At 36.9% G+C, this 20,512-nt stretch overlaps 1 protein-coding gene across 1 annotated transcript; it reads left to right on the plus strand.

Annotated features, from left to right (window-relative positions):
- Positions 1 to 3,010: 3,010 nt before the first annotated feature.
- On the plus strand, positions 3,011 to 19,443 carry Smp_012480 (putative exonuclease; the record flags this gene model as incomplete). The annotated part of the gene is made up of 11 exons (XM_018793630.1): positions 3,011 to 3,171; positions 3,206 to 3,325; positions 3,357 to 3,480; positions 6,673 to 6,810; positions 9,406 to 9,588; positions 11,857 to 12,224; positions 14,330 to 14,429; positions 15,100 to 15,235; positions 17,097 to 17,484; positions 17,583 to 17,919; positions 18,971 to 19,443. 11 exons carry the CDS (start codon positions 3,011 to 3,013, stop codon positions 19,100 to 19,102), a joined length of 2,187 nt encoding a protein of 728 aa, XP_018648123.1. The 3' UTR covers positions 19,103 to 19,443.
- Positions 19,444 to 20,512: the final 1,069 nt, after the last annotated feature.

Genomic DNA, 20,512 nt, shown 5'->3' on the forward strand with positions numbered 1-20,512 from the left:
AGTTACATACAGTGACCACGCCTGCACGGATGTGCCATGCTATCCAGGTTCTGTCCTCCAGTGTTCTCCACATTACGTCATCTTCTGTAAATGCCGTACGTTGAGTTTAGATCCTACAAACTATCGTTTGTTTAGTTTCAAGGATAGTGTGGTTGATAACAAATACCGCTAAAACAGTATCAAAGTACAACCGTGAAGGAAATAACAGTGATTTTGTTGTACGAAGATATTGATCACTTAGCTTTAAGAGGTTCAAAACTTGATGACCATAAGTTCCTGCAATCAGTACCACTGGTTATTGATCGAGACGTGGATGTTTGTAGAGTTAATTTTAGTTATTTGACATCTGTTCTTGAGGAAGGATTCAGTCGATTGCCATAGAGGGTTAGTTATTCCGATGAACTGAAGTCTTTCGATCAAGAGATCTTGAGTTGCCTATTCGAAAGCTTTCCTGATTTCAAAACACGGTATAATCACTAGTTGCTTTTGGCCACATATGCTAGTAACCTCGATGGGGAAATCTATCAGACATGCAGCGTAGGTCTTTGTTCTGATGAAGTTTTGTTGAGACGGGTTAATTACGCCTTCTCCAAGAGGGCGATCAGTTGAACAATTTTTTATCTCTTTCTACGTTATTCATGAGATGAATTGGGCGACATTTATTGGTTTTTAATCCTGAATCAGGTTGTTCTGTCCTGGTTTGTGCTTGGAGACAACATGTGTCGCCTTCCAGGTTCGGGAGTGTGCACCTGTCTCGAAGACTAGTGTAAATATTCTAGATAATAGTGTCGGAATCTCGGGTCCCATCATTTTGTAGATGGTCAATGAGACGTCACCTGCAACATAAATGAGGTTGCGGACAAGGATTTTGATGGCAATGAGGATATTTCTAAGATCGTGGTTAGTGTTATGGATATTATCATTGTTGTTGAGGTGATATTAATACCTGGGGCATGAAGTCCGCTCGCATTGTGGGAATGACGTAAACTCCACTACTTCTTATACACTTCTCAAGTGAACGACAGGGGTTTCGGGACTTGGCTGTGGTAGTCGGCGCAGTACGTTCCCCTACTTGTCTATGTCTTTCATGCTGACTTTTCACGAACCCTGTAGAACGAGAAGATGTGTAGAATGATTCAATATTTGGTGTGAGAAGTGACAAGGTATTATAGAATAGTTATACATAGGCTTCGATCGTTCATTTGAATCTCATGGTGTGTTCTGCATTTTGGACTATCTTCTTGTCCGGTATGCAAGTGTTCTGTCTACTCCGTGCTTTCAAATCGCTGAAAGTCTTCTCTCTTTCCGATGACCGTGATGAGTTTTAAGATACGTTCGGCAACATACTGCCTTCGGGCGATTTTGTGATTGGAGATCACCACACTACGAGTACAGATTATATATGGTGCAGGACGTGGAAGTCTTCTGATATACTATACACTTTGTGGTAGAATATCACGTCGAGAATATTGCACCTAAGTATAGAAAGGGGCACATGTTGCTTTTAGCCATGTATTTCTGATGATCTATCTATGTGTTCGAAACAGTGGATTAAAGTTTTTCTGCCAGTTGATTCTTGAGAGGTTGTGACCACTGCAAATGATTTCGAAGGCGAAATCTAGGAAGACATTCCAAGCAGATGACTCATATCGGTTTCAGTGGAATTGAGAGTGTTTAGAAATTGATATTTACATCAAATTGGTATTTTGCATTTTTAAGCTTGTACAATAAACTATATCGAATCATGTCCTTTGTTGAGAACAGCATCGATGTAGCTTTACGACCTGATATTTTGAGATGCATATATAAGACATCCATCGCATTTCTCAGATCCCCAGTCACAGAGGAATAGTTCATAGGTGACATTTTTGTGACATTTTTTCGCTCTACACGCAGCTAACAGGAACGCTCGGCCTAAGTTGGCTAACAGTTAATGGGGATGCGTTGCACGACGTACCCACTCGTGATCTGGCTGATGCGTGATCGAGAAGCATCAGCTAGGGTCTGTTCAGTAGAACTAATGAAATCGGCATCGATTTCGAAGGCTTAAAGAACTATTTATTTTGAGGATTTATTTACAGCTATATACCCTTCTTTTAGATGCCACGGCCAATGAAGCAGAAAAGGGAACAATCCAAGTATTATTTTCACCGTAGTATGGCAAGAGAAGTGGAGGTTGATTAACAACTAGTGTCTAGCACAACGTTTTGGAATAAACATCAGATGATGAACTCATGAGTGATTACATATACGTCACACAGGAAAGAACGTTATGGTATCTTCTTGTGATTACGAAATTTACTACCTTTACTTGTCTCTACATATAGCACAAAAAATAAAGATTGTCCAAATACGTTCATAAGTATTACTTAGAGTATTATCAGTGTCAGTAGGATGGTTTGTTTTTCTCTCCTACTTTTTGATACACTATGTACTGTCGCGGAATTTGTCTTCAATACGGTACTAAAAATCATTATATGCGTCCTTACTGATGTGAGTTTGTTTTTCATATTGCAGGGCAACAAATAGTAAATGCACTAGAAGAAGAGGAACAAGCTCTACGCGATCTGAATCTGCAGAACAGCAAATAAAACTATTTTGTAATAAGTTTCCCTTTTTGTTCTCAGACCGCGTTTTCAATTTCAAAAATATATCTGTTGTGCCGGTACACGGTGTTCTTACTTCAGAGGCACTTACCGGTCCCGACTGTTGTGTTGTTGTTTCATTTCGCTCCCGCTATCAAGTGAACGTCAATATATAACGTGCTACATGTGTGTAACGGGTTGTAAACCTCACAATATCAGTTTCTAATCTCAATTTCCAGACTGGCATACTCTAAGCCTTGTGTTGTTTCTGATTGTTGTTTATTTATTTCGCCATCTGTGTGCTTGCTGAGTCATCGTCTCACTTTCTCTCCTTTCCTTTTCTGTTCCAGGTTTTCCTGTACTGTTCTTCCCACTGTATCTTCAGGCCAGACATAAACCTACCCGAAAGCTAAACGGTACCCTTCATGGGTATCAAGGGTCTCCTTCCATTCTTAAAAAATGCATCAGCTCCAATTAACCTGGCTGACTTTAGTGGCTATGTTGCTGCTGTGGATGTTTATTGTTGGATCCATAGGTCTTCATATGCATGCGCTTCTGATCTAGCACTTGGGATCCCGACTGACCAGTAAGTATTATGTTTAGCTATGATACCGTTTTAGGTACGTCCGGTATGTTATTAAGTACATCAACCTCATGAAGTCATGTAATGTTAAACCAATCCTTGTCTTTGACGGCTCAGATTTGCCATCCAAGGCTGAAACGGATTTAAAACGTCGAGAGTAACACCGTTTATTATGCCTAATGTTTTAGGACCAAGGAGTTAAATCGAAAGAAAGCTGCAGAATATCTAATGAAGGGAGATAAAGCAGCTGCACAGGAGTGTTTCGAAAGGTCCGTGTTTGTCACTTCTGAAATGGCGTACGAGGTTCTTCGAGTGAGTATTCTTAGTGTTCCTTTTGTGCCATCTAAATCATTTAACTGCACACCTGGTTACTGTGGGCACACTTCGATTCTGTATGAAATTCGAAGACAAATTAGGAAGCGGGTTCATGTTGTTTGTAGTTGGATTGTTGAATGGAAAAGATTATTGTTACGACTTACTGATGTGTGTACAGCTATTTTCAATCATTTCATATAAAACAGGTAATTGAACTCTTACTATTTATACGTACTTTAAGAGAAAAACTTGTGGCTAATAGTAAAGTTTTCTAACTCTAGAGATACTTAAGACTAAGAATTATAGTTTCGTGCTTAAAGTGTTTCAGTTTTTAACAATAAGTCTTGTAGGTTGGTTAAAGTAGGTTAATCCTTAAAATTTTCTGTCAAGGTACAGTTTCTTAAAATTGTTCATCGATGTTACGGATATTACCTACTCGTGTAGAAGGTTTCAGTCGTCACCTGCTCAGAGACTTGTTCGATTGGGCTTTTCAAACATATTTTGTGCTGAACTGTGTGTTGATTATTTCTAGGTGGAACTATAAAAAAAGACCCATCAGCGCCCAGATCATTATTTAGATAATGATACAAGATTTCTGCGTGTTCTCAGTTAATCACTCATGTCCAGCGTCAGAAGTGGCACACAAGTGTGTTGGTTAAAGTTCCCATATCACATCAGGAGAGCGAGGTAAGATTATTCCAGATAAATGGCAGTGGTAAAAGGAGTAACAGTATTAGTGGTAATAGAATAGAGTAGGTTTAGAAAAAGAAACGAGTATGAAGAGATTTTGAGACTGGGGTTCTAAAGTAGCTGAGATTGGATGTACATCAGGTATAGCAAACAATTCCAAGTCGTGCTACTCAAAGTCTACTCATTAGCCCCCAAATGCCCTGGTACGGCCGAGAGTGAGGAGAGTCCGCTCTTCCTCTCGAGATGGTCAGGCCACATGTTACGTATGCCTGAACACCGATTACCACGACGCGCTATGCTGACTAGTGTAGGGGATGGTTGGAGGAGAGTTAGGGGCGGCCAAACCAAAACATGGCATCAGTGCTTGAAGTCACTAATTTCTAGTCTGAGCCATGTTGGCAGATGCAGACTATCTGGTTGGGGTCCGCGTGACTATCGTAACCAATTGTTGGAGACTCTAGGTGACATGGCTCAGAATCGATCACAATGGCGTAGGTGTATACACTCTTTATCTTCCATTAAACCTTAAGATTAAAATTGCTTCATAACGTTCTTCCTTCCTATACTATATCCTTATATACAACCTATCTTTTATATACTACCACCACTAAATCAACTATTTCTATGAATCCGGTATTCATCTTGTGCTAACGAGATATGGCAACTTGGACCGATGCATATGTGTGCCTGGTCACACGTTGTAGCTGACTGACTGACTCCTCTCGAAATGCTCTCACATGGCCACGCGTATATAGCCTCTGCCAGGGAAGTCCTACTCACTGCCTTCTCGCACCAGGGGTGTTGTTTACGAAATTGAGAGGACGAAAAGTGAATGCCCGACACTATAACCGGGTTGACGGATATGAAGTATCTACCTGGGGGAGTTGGAAGACTGTTATTCCAAACCAATGGTGTACATGGGCTTCAGAATCCTGTGGGAACAAATGGAGTATAAACACATAGTTGATCACAGGCTATCACAGGACTGTACCTCCTGACGTTGCTCCACTGCCTTGTGGATTAGACAAATAGATCCAAGGCCCAGGAAGTCGCCCCCTAAGAAAACCGCCTGTTTCGGAGTGGGCGCACGGGAAGTATTCAAGTCGTCACATAAATCGAATGAAGGCGCATGTGTATTCGGTGCCCCCTTGTACCAATATGTGTTTAAATAAATAATAGATACTTCATATCCGTCAACCCGGTTATAGTGTCGGGCATTCACTTTTCGTCCTCTCAATTTCGTAAACAACACCCCTGGTGCGAGAAGGCAGTGAGTAGGACATCCCTGGCAGAGGCTATATACGCGTGGCCATGTGAGAGCATTTCGAGTGGAAGAGCGCTCGAAAGTGTCAGGACATTTAATAAGAAATGAAATTACTTCTTGGATTCAGTATTCTAGGTGGAGTATAAAGTCTGGAATATATCTTCATTAAAGCATTTCAAGACAACTAGGTGACCATTCGACACGGGACATTTTCAGCTGCTGTATTAGTGTCCAGCGATTTCCAGTCCTAGACCTACAATTGTCAGGTGTTTTGTTATTGCACTTATAGGCATGATGTTTCATTAGTGACTTAGTGGTGATTATTACCGTGACCAACACATATCAACACACTTTCTGGAAATAATCTCCAAACTCAAACTTTGGAACCATCTAACCAACTCATCTAAATCAAGTTGTAGCCAATTCTTATCAAGACCGGTACTTGTTATTCAAAGTGTTACATCTTCAATTAAGAATACCGACCATGTTGTCTTGGTATTCTGTTAGTATTAATTATAAATTACGAAAGGAGGGGTTTGTCACTTTTCACAGACCCCCACCTAGATAGCGTCCCATTACCTGGAAACTGAATTTTCCAAGTCTTTTACTCCATAAGAGTTGGTTCATAAAAAACCTGTAAGGTTGTATTCGCTTAAACGACCAAATCCAACAAATTTACCTGACAGCTAAAATACGATTGTGCCAGCGAAATGTGAATATCAATTGTGGTAATTAAAAATTGTATGATCTCTTACACTATTGTATAGTTTTGTAGTCATCACTTCAATGACGCGCAAAATTTTGTATTGAATTTCTCGGAGTACATCAACATTCTTCGTCTTCTTTTGTATTTAATCTTTCGGTCTATAGTAAGTTGATCTAAGTCAAGATCGGTAGTTTTGTATCAGCTTTAGTTTTAGCGACCTATTTAATAGTAATTTCGAAAATTCAAGGTTTTAGATTTGAAGTTATCAACATTTATTGCTAATTATGTTAGCATTCAGTAGCAATGCGTAATTTTTACCTTAATTATTGTACATTTATTTTACTAAAAGGTTGTTTTAGCCTCAGTTACCTATGTTTAGATTGTTAACTAACACCTTTTTGCACTGTGTTGACCCACCTGGTTATCCTCAAGCGTGATTTTTAGTCATATATTTAATAGTCGTATTTGCATACATGATCATTCACTGGTTAGATCTGTGTTGGTTTTTTTCAACATATTATCTTATAAGGCTGCTCGTAACATGGGTGTTGATTGCGTTGTCGCACCATATGAAGCAGATGCTCAACTAGCGTATCTTAATCGAACGGGTTATGCCGACTTTGTCATCACTGAAGATTCTGATCTATTATTATTTGGATGTAGACAGGTAAGTGCTTTCAAATGCACACTTTATATTAAAAACTATTAATAAACCATCAGGTTATCAAGCGACCCCCCTCAGGTTCTTTAAACAATAGAACGGATATTCGACAAAAACATACTTTGTATCTCATTATTTTAGCATTGCAATAACTCCCTAAATTGGCAAGTAACATATTAGGTGTTTTTCAGCCCCCAAATGCCCTGGTACGGCCGAGAGTGGGAGAATCCGCTTTCCCTCTCGAAATGCTCTCACATGGCCACGCGTATATAGCCTCTGCCAGGGAAGTCCTACTCACTGCCTTCTCGCACCAGGGGTGTTGTTTACGAAATTGAGAGGACGAAAAGTGAATGCCCGACACTATAACCGGGTTGACGGATATGAAGTATCTACCTGGGGGAGTTGGAAGACTGTTATTCCAAACCAATGGTGCACATGGGCTCCAGTGTGGTGGTCGATATTCGATATTATCATTAAACTTCGTATATTGTTCGTCCTGACAACCGTTACTCGATAACGCCCCAACGGTGTATAAATCAGAAGACGAATACGAAGGGTTGATTGCGTTTATTATTGGACCACTTACAGATATCCAAAAATTACAGGCACGTTAAGCAAGCATGAAGGAGTAGTGCCATCGAACAGGCGAGTGAGCGTAAGAGTCGGATGAGCGAGAGATCAATCGATCGAGCCAGCGAGTAAGCGAGTACAGTACAATGAACAGGATTAAGATGTACATATATATACAAATACACTCTGGTCCACCAGGGTGTTTGGTACCTGAGTGGTTGCGCCACAGTCAGTCAGTCAGTTACAATGTAGAACTTCGTACGTACGTACATCAGTTCGAGTTGCCATACTACATTAGCACGGAGGTGCAGTTGTCGATTCAAATCCCATAGTGGTAGAAGTAGTAAGAGTATAAGCAGTAAACCGAAAGATTAGGGTTTGAAGATGTTATTCAGGAGTGTAATACAGTGAAATAAATTTGGAAAGAGAAAAAAGATAGAGATATGAAGAATTCAGAAGATTAGAGTTTGGTAGAACACAAGGAGTGGACGCACCTTCTCCATTTTGAGCCATGTCATTCAAGGTCTCTAACCATTGGTTGCTATCATCTCGCGGATTCCAACCAGGAAGTCTAAACCTACCAACATGGTCCAGTGCAATTGTCAGTGACTTCATGGATTTGTGCCACATTTTGGTCTTGCCGCCCCTAGCTTTCCAACCTACTCCTACACCATAAAACATTGCACGTCGGGGCAGTCGGTGGTCGGGCATACGTAACACATGTCCCAGCCATCTCAGCTGATGAAGTTTCACTACTTCATCAATTGATTTGCCATCCTTACCTAGTACCCGTTTCCTAACAACTGCATTACTCACCCGGTGGTTTCAGGATATACGAACAATGCTTCGAAGACACCTATGATCGAATACTAGTAGCCTGCGAATATCCTCTACTCTTATCGGCCACAGGATTGGGCTGTACTGTTCTGATTGTAGCATTGAAGCCTATATAGTGTCTGGTTCTCCTATAGGGCGAGATTGAGCTGTACTGCTTGGGTTAAGCCTGGGCAGTGTCTGGCTCTCCTGTTAAACGAGATTGAGCTGTACTGTTTGGGTTGCAGCGTGAAAGTCTGTATGGTGTCTGGTTCTCCTGAAAACCAGTGCAAGATTACCCTGGCCCATAAGGGTATAATATATAACTGTGAACAATCGTTGGTCACCGGCTACCATGGGATCGCATTTCCTCATGATGCTCCACTGCCTTGTGGATCAGACCTTTAGGTCGAAGGCTCCGGGTGTGGCCCCCCCCCAGGAAAACCACCTGCTTCAGTTTGGGCACCTGAGTAGTATCACAGCCCTCGCACAAATCGAATTAGATTTGTGCGGCGCATATTTATCTGGTGCTTCCTTGTATCAATATTTATGTGTTTAAATAAAATAAAATAAACAGGGTTTCATGTCATTTTAAAAGCAAGCAGTCTGCTGAGTACAGTTGTTACTAGAAGGAATGACTCTGCTTAATGATTGATAACTGGAGAGTTCTCTTTCTATCATCTTCCATTTTTAGGCTTATGACAAACTATCTGCAGTAAGGTGTGATTTCTCGGTGGTTCAAACATTATCATCTATTGTGTTGACTACGTCACTTGTCTGTTGTGTCACATCAAGCTTTGTAGGCTATTGCTTGATAAAAGTTTGACATCCAAACGAGCGTTGTAAAACCGTGAATTAGATTACTCAAAAGGATAACAAGTTCCTTTTAGAAGTTCCATATATTCTGGTGGGGGGTATGAAACGCAATTGTTTTAGACGAAATACAATCGCATCTAATCTACCATAATTTTCCATAAAGGTTTTTTTTCATTCGATGGAACCACCGGTGTTAAGAAAATTTTAAATAACTGATAAAAGATTGGTTGTTGAGGTTGTGGATTTGCACTGATTGAAGATGCTGGAACATATTTTTCTGAGGGTGATTGGAATGGTTAGCACAATATCCTGTTTTTATCCGTAGTTCTTTTAATCCCATTTGAAATCTCTAATAAGTTTAATTTCTCCGCTGCTTATATTATTCCTAAATATTTTTTAAAGGTTGTATTCAAACTTGATTTATCGGGATCTGGGGTTCTTGTAGCAGCCGCATCGGGTATATGTGAATGTTGTGGAATTCCTGCTAGTCAATTTACTGAATCGAAATTTAGGTATATGGGTATTATGGCTGGCTGTGACTATTTTAGTGGAATTCCTGGCATAGGATTAAACACTGCTGCTAAAGTAAGTGGTTTCCTGAACGATTATATTTTATAAACTGAGAGGAACTTATGGGTCTGCTATGATGTTTACAAGTATCGAGTTATTTTTGTTAGTTTTCCATTCTTGTTAGCATCATTATAAACATTTGTGAATTCGCTATTTTGTAAGTCCCCTTCTGACTGGCATTCATGTTGTCTAGTTAACTATATTTTAATGAATTTTATGTTTTTTATGAGTCGTATCGCCTATCTACCAGTGTTTAATCCTTCTCAAGACCAAAAACTCTTTTTCCGAGGAACATCTTTATCATTATGAATTCCTTTCAGAGCTGTTTTCAGGATATCATCAACGGAAAAGTTGAAGAGCAACGGTATGACCGAGCAAAGTACTTGTATACCCTCGCTCTGCATAATTTTTTTGTACAAGTCTTCAATATTTTACAAAATTTCCAGGGCACACCATCCAACAGACAATCCCATAACACCATCAATAACGGCCGTGATTCAAAGAGACATAACAGTTGTTGGTTTCCAATAAGTGTGGGATTACCGCAACACTTAGGGCAGTGTAAAGATGTGATCAATACATTCACAATATAAACGAAAACCAGCCTGGTCATTGCGAGTGAGTCCCTCATCGGCTTTGAACAATGTTCAAAGTATGACCGAAGCCAATAGCTTAGATGCTATCGGAAGTAGACTTATCTCCCTATAGATTACATAGAAGCTTTTCCAAAAACAGGGATGATGATCGTCCCATTTCAAGATTCTGTAGTACTCTTTTTGCAAACCTTTTCAAACAACTCAGTCAGTTTCCCGCAAGAAGTTCGATGCCATTTTCAAAAAGAGCTGGTGGTAGGTTGTCTGAACCTAGTGATTTGTTGCACTTCGGAAGTCGGAGTTCCAGACGAAGATTGGCTTTTTTAGGGGAATATTTAGTCACTTATAAGGAAGTACGGTAAGACGTAGTCGACGTTGTCAGGAAAACAGAATATTTGGATTTTTCTTCGGAGAACTATGCCTCTCTCCGTAGATGCCTTTGAGTGTTATTGATTGGCGTTCCATCAATTGTTTCGATGGTGGCAGATTTCCTGCCGTCAGTGGCTTGGATGAGCTGGAAAAGCGTCCAGCGGCAATCAGATACAGCTTCTGCTTACAACTCATTAGTATCCTTTGATCGTCAGGTTTCTTTGTCTTAATGAAAAAAGTTTGTGACGTAATCCTAACTCATTATACAGGAGTTTAAGCTGAGCACTCAAATTTTCAGCTGTATCATTCGAGTTGTTTAAAAAAATATTTGTGACATTGATTAATCATACGCTTGTTGGGATTGCTTAATATATTATACTTTATAAAACCAAGCACGTTTAAATTTGGGATCTTTCTAGAAGGGGTTTGTGTGGGCGTTATTTGAGTTCTATTTCTAAGGTTTTATGTTCTTCGTTGTTGATGCTAATGTTTGTAATTAATAAGTCATTGCTGGCATATGTGCCTTCTGAGCGGATTGCTTCGATATTGTCATTTAGTCAAAAAAACTTTAACAAAGTTATGTAGTAGCTAGTAAAGGAACCTAGGACGCGCGTTTCATTCTATTTGTTACTCATCAGCTGGATTTAGCTGCTACCTAGTGTTGATATTCAAACCAGGACTCGGATCCAGTATCTTTCGGGTCTAAAGGTATCGACCAATTGTTGTCTTTGACATTATAAACGACAAAATCCAAACTCTTGCAAATAAAATTAGTTTTACCACAAGCTTGGTTTCTACGATGATATATACTATTATTCAAAAATACAGTTTTAATTCCTAAAGCTTATCTCTATAGCAAAAACCGGGATAATTATGTTTCGTATCGTCAGTATTTATGTTTAGTCTCTCATTGGTTTAACATTGGGGATTGGTGGGTTAGCTGATAGGGCGTTCGACTTTCGTCCATTAGGTCCCATATTCTGACCCCGTACAATCTACTTTGGGTTGGGAAACCAGGTAGTATCATCAGTCTTCACACTTAAAGTGTGGCTCATATCCAAGTATTAAGCGAATAAGTCAGTCAAGGTTTTGAAATGTTGGCTTCCTTCCATATGCTTTATCAGTAGTGGAAATAAATTACTGTTATAAAACCACTTAGGTATTATTGCCCACAGCTAATTTGAAATCGGTATATTCCAAATAAAATGATTAAAAATACTTTTAGGAAATTCATCGGTACGTCTGTTAATCTATCTGTTTAGAATGTGGACAAATAATTAATACTTAACCATACGAAGTTTTGGACTTTTGGATTTTGTAGATATTACGTCAGACCCGCATAACAAATTTCAGAGAGCTGTTGTTGAAATTGGGGTTTTATACCAAACTTAGTAATAATGCTCTTGCGAAGGATGATACAGAAGTTGTGAATACTGAAAATACTCGTGGCAAACGACAAAACGTAAAAACTAATTATAATAAAAGTTCCCAAATAAGTGAATCACTTCTTCATACAGCTGTACGTGCAGAGCGAACGTTTCGACTTCAAGTCATTTTTGATATTGCATCTAGGTGTCAGAAGCGGTTCAGTGAACCTACTCCTGAGGATATTGATGAGGAATTACATAATTTAGATGAGTTAAAAGGATCAGATGAGGACGAAGTTGACCTTTTTAGTTATGCAGGACGGTATGTTGAAGTAGTTTTATATTCATTTTTAGCGATTAATGATTTTTCAAATTTCTGAGTCATTTAATAGCTATCCATAAATTAACTTGTTCTCGTCTATGTGTTCTGATTTACTTATTAGGAACTTAAAAATTCAGTATATTCTATAAAGGTCCTACCCAAAGACAAGGAAGTACACTTTATAGTCAGTCAGTCAGCTACAACGTAGGACCAGGCACATATATGCATCGGTCCAAGTTGCCATACCTCGTTAGCACAACAAGATCAACACCGGATTAATAGTAGTTAATTTAGTGTTGGTAGTAGTATATAAATTATAGGTTGTATATAAGGATATAGTATAGGAAGGAAGAGAGATATGAAGCAATTTTAGTCTCAAGGTTTAAGGGAAGATAAAGAGTGTATACACCTACACTTTATAAGTTTGCATTGACTGATACTTTAGTGCAGAGATAAAGAATCAAATCTAAAATGTGCAACAAATTTGCTTATGACTTCAATTGTCTGAAAATTAGCATCTGTATAGTACTTATAATAATGTAATATCTTGCTTATCATTTACAAACTATCCTTCTCACCAGTGTTATTTAAGGTATTTCAGTTTCTGCATAAATTATAGAATTACTCATTGAAAATGTCATGAAACGATTCCAACGTTAAATCTGTATTTGGTCATATAAGAGTAAAGAATTAGTATTTTGAAAATTAAAGATCTATATTCAGATTGTATCATAAGTATTTGCAACATTTAGTAAGGGTAATGTTCGGTATATATCATCATTCAGTAACAATCATAGTTTTCTTCTATTTGGTAATATTTCTTCATAAACATATATCTACTTTATTCAGGAAATGCTCCTTTTCCCCTTTTACACTTGTCGTTTGTATGAATTTTGGTCAAGTACGAAAAGAATAAAAAATAGTATTACTAACAATAGAAAAATAAAATCAGTGAATATGAGGTATTGAATAGCACGATATTCAAAACCTAGAAGTTATAGAATCAGTGTTGCTGCCACTGATTTGGAGCTTTATAGTTCAAGCTCCCTATCAGTCATTATGATTATTTTACTAACTCCAACCTAAAAAGATGCTACTTTGTTCATGGCTCTAACTAACGGGCAATGAGTCTATGAGTCAACTTCATATGGTTTTCTGTTCATCTCTAGTCTTTTGACCAACACGTTGATTTGGTTGTAGCTAGGGGTGAACACCGTAAATCCTCCTCACTTCCTTCAGTTGAAGTTCACCATCTAACCAACTAATTCCCAACCCTACACATGACATCAAAAGTGGTTCTGAAGGACCCGTGGTCGAGTACTAGCTGTTCGTACAATCCTTTATTTCCACATGTAATATTCAAAAACCTACTGATATACGATAGTCAGTCAGATATTTCACGCTACAGCCAACTGAAGTAGGATGAAATTGTACATATTTTTGTGTGTTGAGACTTTACCCTCCACTAATTCAACAACATTAAAACCACCAAGGTAAATGAATTGGTACATTCGTTAACTACTGCATTTATTACCTTTAAAATAAATAATAAATCAAACCATTTACTGGTGTGAGACTTAAAATTATGATGGTTGTGATATTTAGTTTCGAAATAATCTGATTTTTCTGAACAAGTTTTACTGTATCTAAGAATAAAATTTCTATTGGTTTTTCAGTTTGGGCTACAGTCATGGCTATTTACGAACTATTGAGCTTATTCTAATACGAATGCGTTCTAGGGCGGGATCGATAGAGCGGAAACTGACTTAACAAACAACGTTAATAATTCACACACTGAAATGAAGAGGGGACTTTCAGGATGATTTCGTATTCGTAACCAAATCAAATTGAAATAAAACAACAGTGTTTATATAGTAACAGTCAATGACTCTAAAACACGACAAAGCTAGCTAACTAAGCATAAAAACAGCCAATCAGATAGTACCAAACGTTATTACAAAAAGTCGAATTAGGGAAATGTTATTGAGGCTCATTTTTTATGAAACAACTAACATGTGATGGCAAAATATTAGATAACCTGAGTTCTCCTTGGCAAGTTCTCACGTTTAACTTACTGGTAAACCACTAACACTTTTTTATTCAAGGGTTTTAAAAGACAATGAGAAAGCATTCAATCGAGCTCTTGGAAATATCAGCTATTCTGATGATACCATTATAGATAATTACTATCCTTGTACATCAAAAGTAAGTCATTGTGTCTTATTTTACGTTACGAACATTCTTTCGTTATTTTTGCTAGTGTACCTTGATTTGAGGAAAACTGCATAAGTGAATAATTTGAGTAATTAAAAATTGTTGTGTTAGTGTAGTGAATTAAGTTTGTGGCAAAAATATATTGCAGCAAATCGGAGTCAGATCTCGGGCCACCATGAGGTCCAATATTGACTATCAAAGTGTTTACTAACTCTGTCAAACACTTTATGTATTTTGTTTACGACAAAATTACAAAGCACTATCCTATCTCATTTTGAGCACTCAAAATGTGTGTTAAACGTGTGACTCGAGAAATCTATTTAAATTTTACGAGTAAACCTTGCCCGTTACATAGTTCTTTCTACTCACATTATTCAAGACTCTTGTGCGAGAAAATCAATAAACAGTTTTTACTTGCTTGATATACTGGAGGAGACTCAATCATTAGTGTTTCGGAAACTGAATTCGCGTAACCCATTTAGTCTTGATAATTATTTATAAAAGTTAATTTATTTTCATGGTGTTTAGTATAAAGTATCTCCTTGCAGATGCTTGACCTAATCAAGTTTCTTAGGTCAGTTTGATGGCTTTTTTAAATCCATTCTTAACCTTTGCTCTCATCGTTCTTTTTTTTGTGGAACACTTAATTTCTTATGTTTAGAATGATTCAATGCAAGTAAATGGAGCCATCATTGGACATTCAACTATTCAAACAAAAATGCAATCATCAGGACTACGACCTAATCCAGATCGTTTAAAAATAAGCATATGGGATAAAAGTTATCCTATTCAGAAATGTATGTAGTTTATTTTATTGAATTTACTTTCATTGTTGTGTACAGAAATAGAGTTGCTTTTCTAAAATTTAGTCAAAATCTTGATCAAATCGACTAAAACGATGTTTGTTTTCAGTTGTTGTAGTGTAATTAAATTTGAAATCAAAGCATTTAGTAGGTTATATGAACAGTCTGTAAATCTTACCACATAACAACAGCATTTTAACATTGATATACAAATGTAAATTGAAGACATAAATATCAAAAATATTCATAAGTTTTAGTGTAAAAGATACCACGCTTATTTTACATACTTGATTAAGTACTAATTTTAACTAATTACCTTAATCTTGTGTTGAATCATTATTATGGAGAAACTAGAACATTCATGTTGGCTTATAACATACTATTTCTTGATGTACTGCTATCTTAACTACTACTCACCTTGATGCTGAATATAAAAAAAAGCTGGTAGATTTTCATTTTATTGACTGATTTCTCTGTGGAATGTTCTACTTGTTTCTTATAGATACTTGTGTTCATACGTGAAATACGAATATATATATATATATATATATATATATATATATATCATGAGCATGAATCTTAAATGATAAAATATCACAGCACCGTAGTTCAAAGTGTGCTTTTTTCTGTAGGTTTTTTCCTTAGACTATATGAAAACTAAATTAAGACCAAACTCACGCTCCTACCCCATTTAATAAATCTAACAGCATAAAAGGCTGAATTTTTAACAATAGCAGCTAGAAGATAAGTGTTACAATGAATCAAATCTCTAGTCAAATTAAAATGAAGAAAAATAAACCATGAGATGTAGAGTTAAGTCTTTCATGTACGTAATTTAAACTCATTTCGTAATTATGTTTTAAATATCATAGGTTGTAAGCAACTGACGAGAACTAAACGGGATAATATGAATTCATGCTAATATGCCAGAATTCTTGTTCTTGCTCTTTTCAAAATGATAATGGGAACTATGTACATGGAATGTAGAGTCAACAAGACAGTCTGTGTAGACGTGAACTTTGTGAGAACTACCCACTCATTCCTACATAATTGAACAATTAGTCATTATTCTTCAATAAACGAGAACACAGGTGGGGACAACCAACTGTATCTTGGTAAAATGTGTACTTCATTTGCAAATTTCCAACATTTGTCTTCCACATTCCGTATGATTCTTCCGATTCACAATTCCTTCTTAATTTCGTTTCTTTTTTCAAGTCAACCTTCGTAACTTTCTGGTGCCAGGTTTTATACTTCCGATTGGTGTTACATACATACATGTCTGTTGACATAAGTAACTTAAACCACAGTCCTACATATCACTTAAATAATGTTAGTATTTTGAATAATTTAAGTCCATGGTACATTGATATTGAAAATATTCATACTATATTAATTTGGTCGTTTTGAAATTAGTTTTTATTCGTGTCGCGTTAACGTTTTTTTTGTACATTTGATGTAGTTTGGCTTCGTCGTTCTCAAAATGGTTGCATTGAACCCGTTTCAGATTTCTTGTCAATTGATTCAGACTTTTCTTCTTCTGAGAAAGAAAATAAAAACCCTGTTGAGAAATCAACTATAAGGAAATTGGAGTTGAAGAAGACACACTCAACTTGTGGACGTCGAATACTGGTTCCTGCAGCTATTCAACAAAGTCTTAAAAACCTAAAAAACAGTATATCTGTTCCGCAAATTGAACATCAGGATTCTCCTAAACGCCCATGTCTTGGACTCAATAACTCCACAGTTGATGACACTTCCGGTTCGTTTTTTGTCCACTATATCAAAGTGTTCTCGTTGTTGTTAATTTAGTTTCATAGATATCTTTTCCTAATACGTATATTTTTTTTAATAGATGTTTTGCGAGTTTACGGTCAAACGGAAGAAGTCCTAGATACACCTAAACTGAAAGATCGAAATCATCTTCCATCTTCTATTGTTTCTGCTTCTGGTTACTTTCCAATTCCAGAAAAAAGTAATGATGTTCCAAAAGCTATAGACGATGCCATCAATAGTCCACCGAATGATGATGATCTTGGTCGTTCTCAAACTTCTCGTAGCCCAGTATTTTACAAAGCTAATTCAAATCCTTTCCGAATAGCCTCCGAATCGTATTTATGTAAATCAAAAGAGAAAGTGGATAATAATTTCGATATTTCTGTAATGTTAAATGATGAACGTAAAGACTATTCTTCCATTGTTTTCAGCAGTAATATGCAGTCTGTCTGTCGACGCTCATTGGAGTAAGTTCAATAAACGTTTTCATCAGTGAAAAATATTTTGCCTACTTAATATTCGGAATAAATAATTTCCTATGAATCACCTTGTTCTTTTTTTTAAGTTTCAAATATTCTCAATACAAGAAACCCTGTCAACCTCTGTGGCGAAATTCTACATTGATTGAGTCAAATAATAAACAGTCAAATTCTTCAGATTCTCTGAAACCTGACCTTAACAAATCGGAAACTGAGTTGCAAGATAGCTCCTCTTCGACCGAGTCGTCTCCAAGTTTTTTAAATTCGCATAAAGTTGCCTCTCATACTTCAAGCCTACCAAATGGGAAAATTACTTGTGATCGCCTCTCGCAAATCAGTAAACGAAGTCCAAGTGTACAAAATCCTCACGTTCCCGATATTGCACTACCGAACGCAAGCATTCTAGATTTAAAACACAATAGCGTAAGTTTTTTTAACTGAAGGAGTATTATGTCATAGATTGAGATAAAACTTTTCGGCCTCGAAAATACTACTTCCCAACAATTGCACTTAAATGTTCACACTCGAAGTAAATTCGTCCAATTCAGTGTCAAAGTTAATCTGGATTAGTAGTCTAAGTTCAGCACTTATCTGTAAAGAGAGAGGTTTTCCACATTCGATAGACCTTTTTATCCATCCAGGATTAGATATCCGCCTTTTCACGTTTCTAGAGAAGCACGAAAATGGTGAACTTGACAGGGCATGCATCCTGCAATCATATAAATGTATTTTGATGAAACATAACTTCTATTATCGCATTAGTGAACAATAAGATTAACTGTCTGATATTCTTTGACAAATTGATAATGTATTTGGTATATATATATATATATTAATTCTATTAAAACTGGCGAATAAAGGATATTCACTGAAATAAAAAAGTGGACCAGTTGGTTGGATATGGCTTAGTGGAGAATTCTTTCCTATAGAAGAATTTAACATTTGATAGAAACATACTTTATGACAAGTTTTTCATAATACATGAAAGAGCAGCAAAGTTTAAGAAAATCAATTGTGTGCAACAAAATTTGTTATTCGGTGTATTGATACATATTTTATGAATCTGTAGGTGAAAATTTGTGATTGAAACAAAACTCAATGTCATTATTATGATGAAGATTTATAATTCAGGTGAACGCTTTTAACGTTGTTTCATTTTAGACAACATCTACATTCAACTATGAGCTACGACTGGTCAACACAAAAACGTAAGCTTCACAATTAAACTGTCAAAATGTAATGTAATTATTTGCTGTAACCGACAGAGTTCAGTAAAAACAGAATGCAGAAACTTACGCTTTTTATTGAACCAACTTAGTCAGTCTCATTATATCCAATAACATAATTTTCATTCGTCTACTAAGAAGTTGTTTTTATTTTACTGTACACAAGCAGGCATTAATGATTTCCAATTTTCTTTATATTTAATGGTAGGTTTATTATTTTAACATTTATGTATTTATTTTTTTGACAGATTTCAAAACTACCAAGTAACAATCTTAAAAGTAAACACCCTTCGCATTCCAAGATATCTGGGAAAAATCGTTTACCATCTGTACAATCTTCAACTTTGGATTCTTTTTTTCAGAAATGGAAATTTAAATAAACCTACCAATGCTTAAATTTTCTTTTTCTTGTATATATAAAAGAGTATATATATATCTACATAATTACTGCTTGTGTTCCTAGATCTATTGGTATATTCTTTTTTAGAATTAAATTCCTTTCCTTCCTACTAGTCTAATTACGTTAAAGATTTTGGCTTTGTCTTTGTTTCTTACTGCTTACTCGTAGTTTCGATTCAGAATTTCCACCTCAGCTTCTGATCAACATGAATATATTTTTTAGAAGGGTTATTTAAAATGTCAATAGCAGTTATTTTGTAAACAAAATGATTATAAGAGTTCTATCCACTAAAGGAAAAAGTAATAGTTATTAGTATTACTCAAACGTAGTGTTTTTTCTAGCTATATCCTTCCAGTGGTTAATTATAACCGGTGTTTGGATTATTTAATTATAAATCCATCGGGACTCTTGGGTAAATTAATATACCTATCCAGACTGTTAGTATTTCGTCAGAGATCGCTCAAATGACAGATATGCTTGTTTTAGTCATCGTCATTCTTGCATTACTTGACCTGTTTTATGAACATTGGTTAAGCTTAGAATGTGCTTTATCTTCGAAAATAAGAAGTGCTTAAACTGTATTGGGGACCATGTGATCGTGCCGTTTATTATGGGGGCAGTTGTGTTCTCTAGTCCGATTATCGGCCTATTCGCCTATATTGCCTCTAGGACCAGTAATCTATTTTTCCAATGATACAGTGACTACTAAACAACTACCCCAAGATCATAACGCCTATTAGTTCTCGATATCTGATTCAGCGTCAAATCAAAAGTCGAAGATAGTAAGCATAGCCATCCTTTTTTGACTCAAAACTCATGCAATAATATATCTCAAATAGAAGACTGCGTAGTACTCGAATTAGGAATTACAATGGACCCCAATGCCCTGATATGGATGAGATTGAGGAGAGTCCGCTCTCCCTCTCGAAGTGCTCTCACACGGTCACGCGTATACAGCCTCCGCAAGGGAAGTCCTACTTACTGACTTCTCGTGGCGGGGGTGTTGTTTACGAAATTGAGAGGACGAAAAGCGGATGTCCTGCGCTTTGACCGGGTTAGTAGACATGGAAAGTCCACTTAGGGGATTGCATCTCCTTACAATGCTCCACCGCGTTGTGCTACAGACCTTTAGGTCAAAGGCTCCGGGTGTGAGCCCCTAAGAAAACCACCTGCTTCGGTTTGGGCACCTGGGCAGTATCACAGCTTTCACGCAAGTCGAATTAGATTTGTGCGGCGCATATGTATCTGGTGCCCCTCTGTACCAATATTTGTGTTTAAATAAATAATAATACAAAACAGGACAGTGGGGAAATCAATCAACGGAAGTTCATAAGTAGGTGGATATAAAAATATAGAAATCCTAGCATCTCGTAAATACATGATAACAAGA

This window comes from Schistosoma mansoni, chromosome 1 (assembly GCF_000237925.1).
Source record: "Schistosoma mansoni strain Puerto Rico chromosome 1, complete genome".
NCBI classification, from domain to species: Eukaryota; Metazoa; Platyhelminthes; class Trematoda; order Strigeidida; family Schistosomatidae; genus Schistosoma; species Schistosoma mansoni.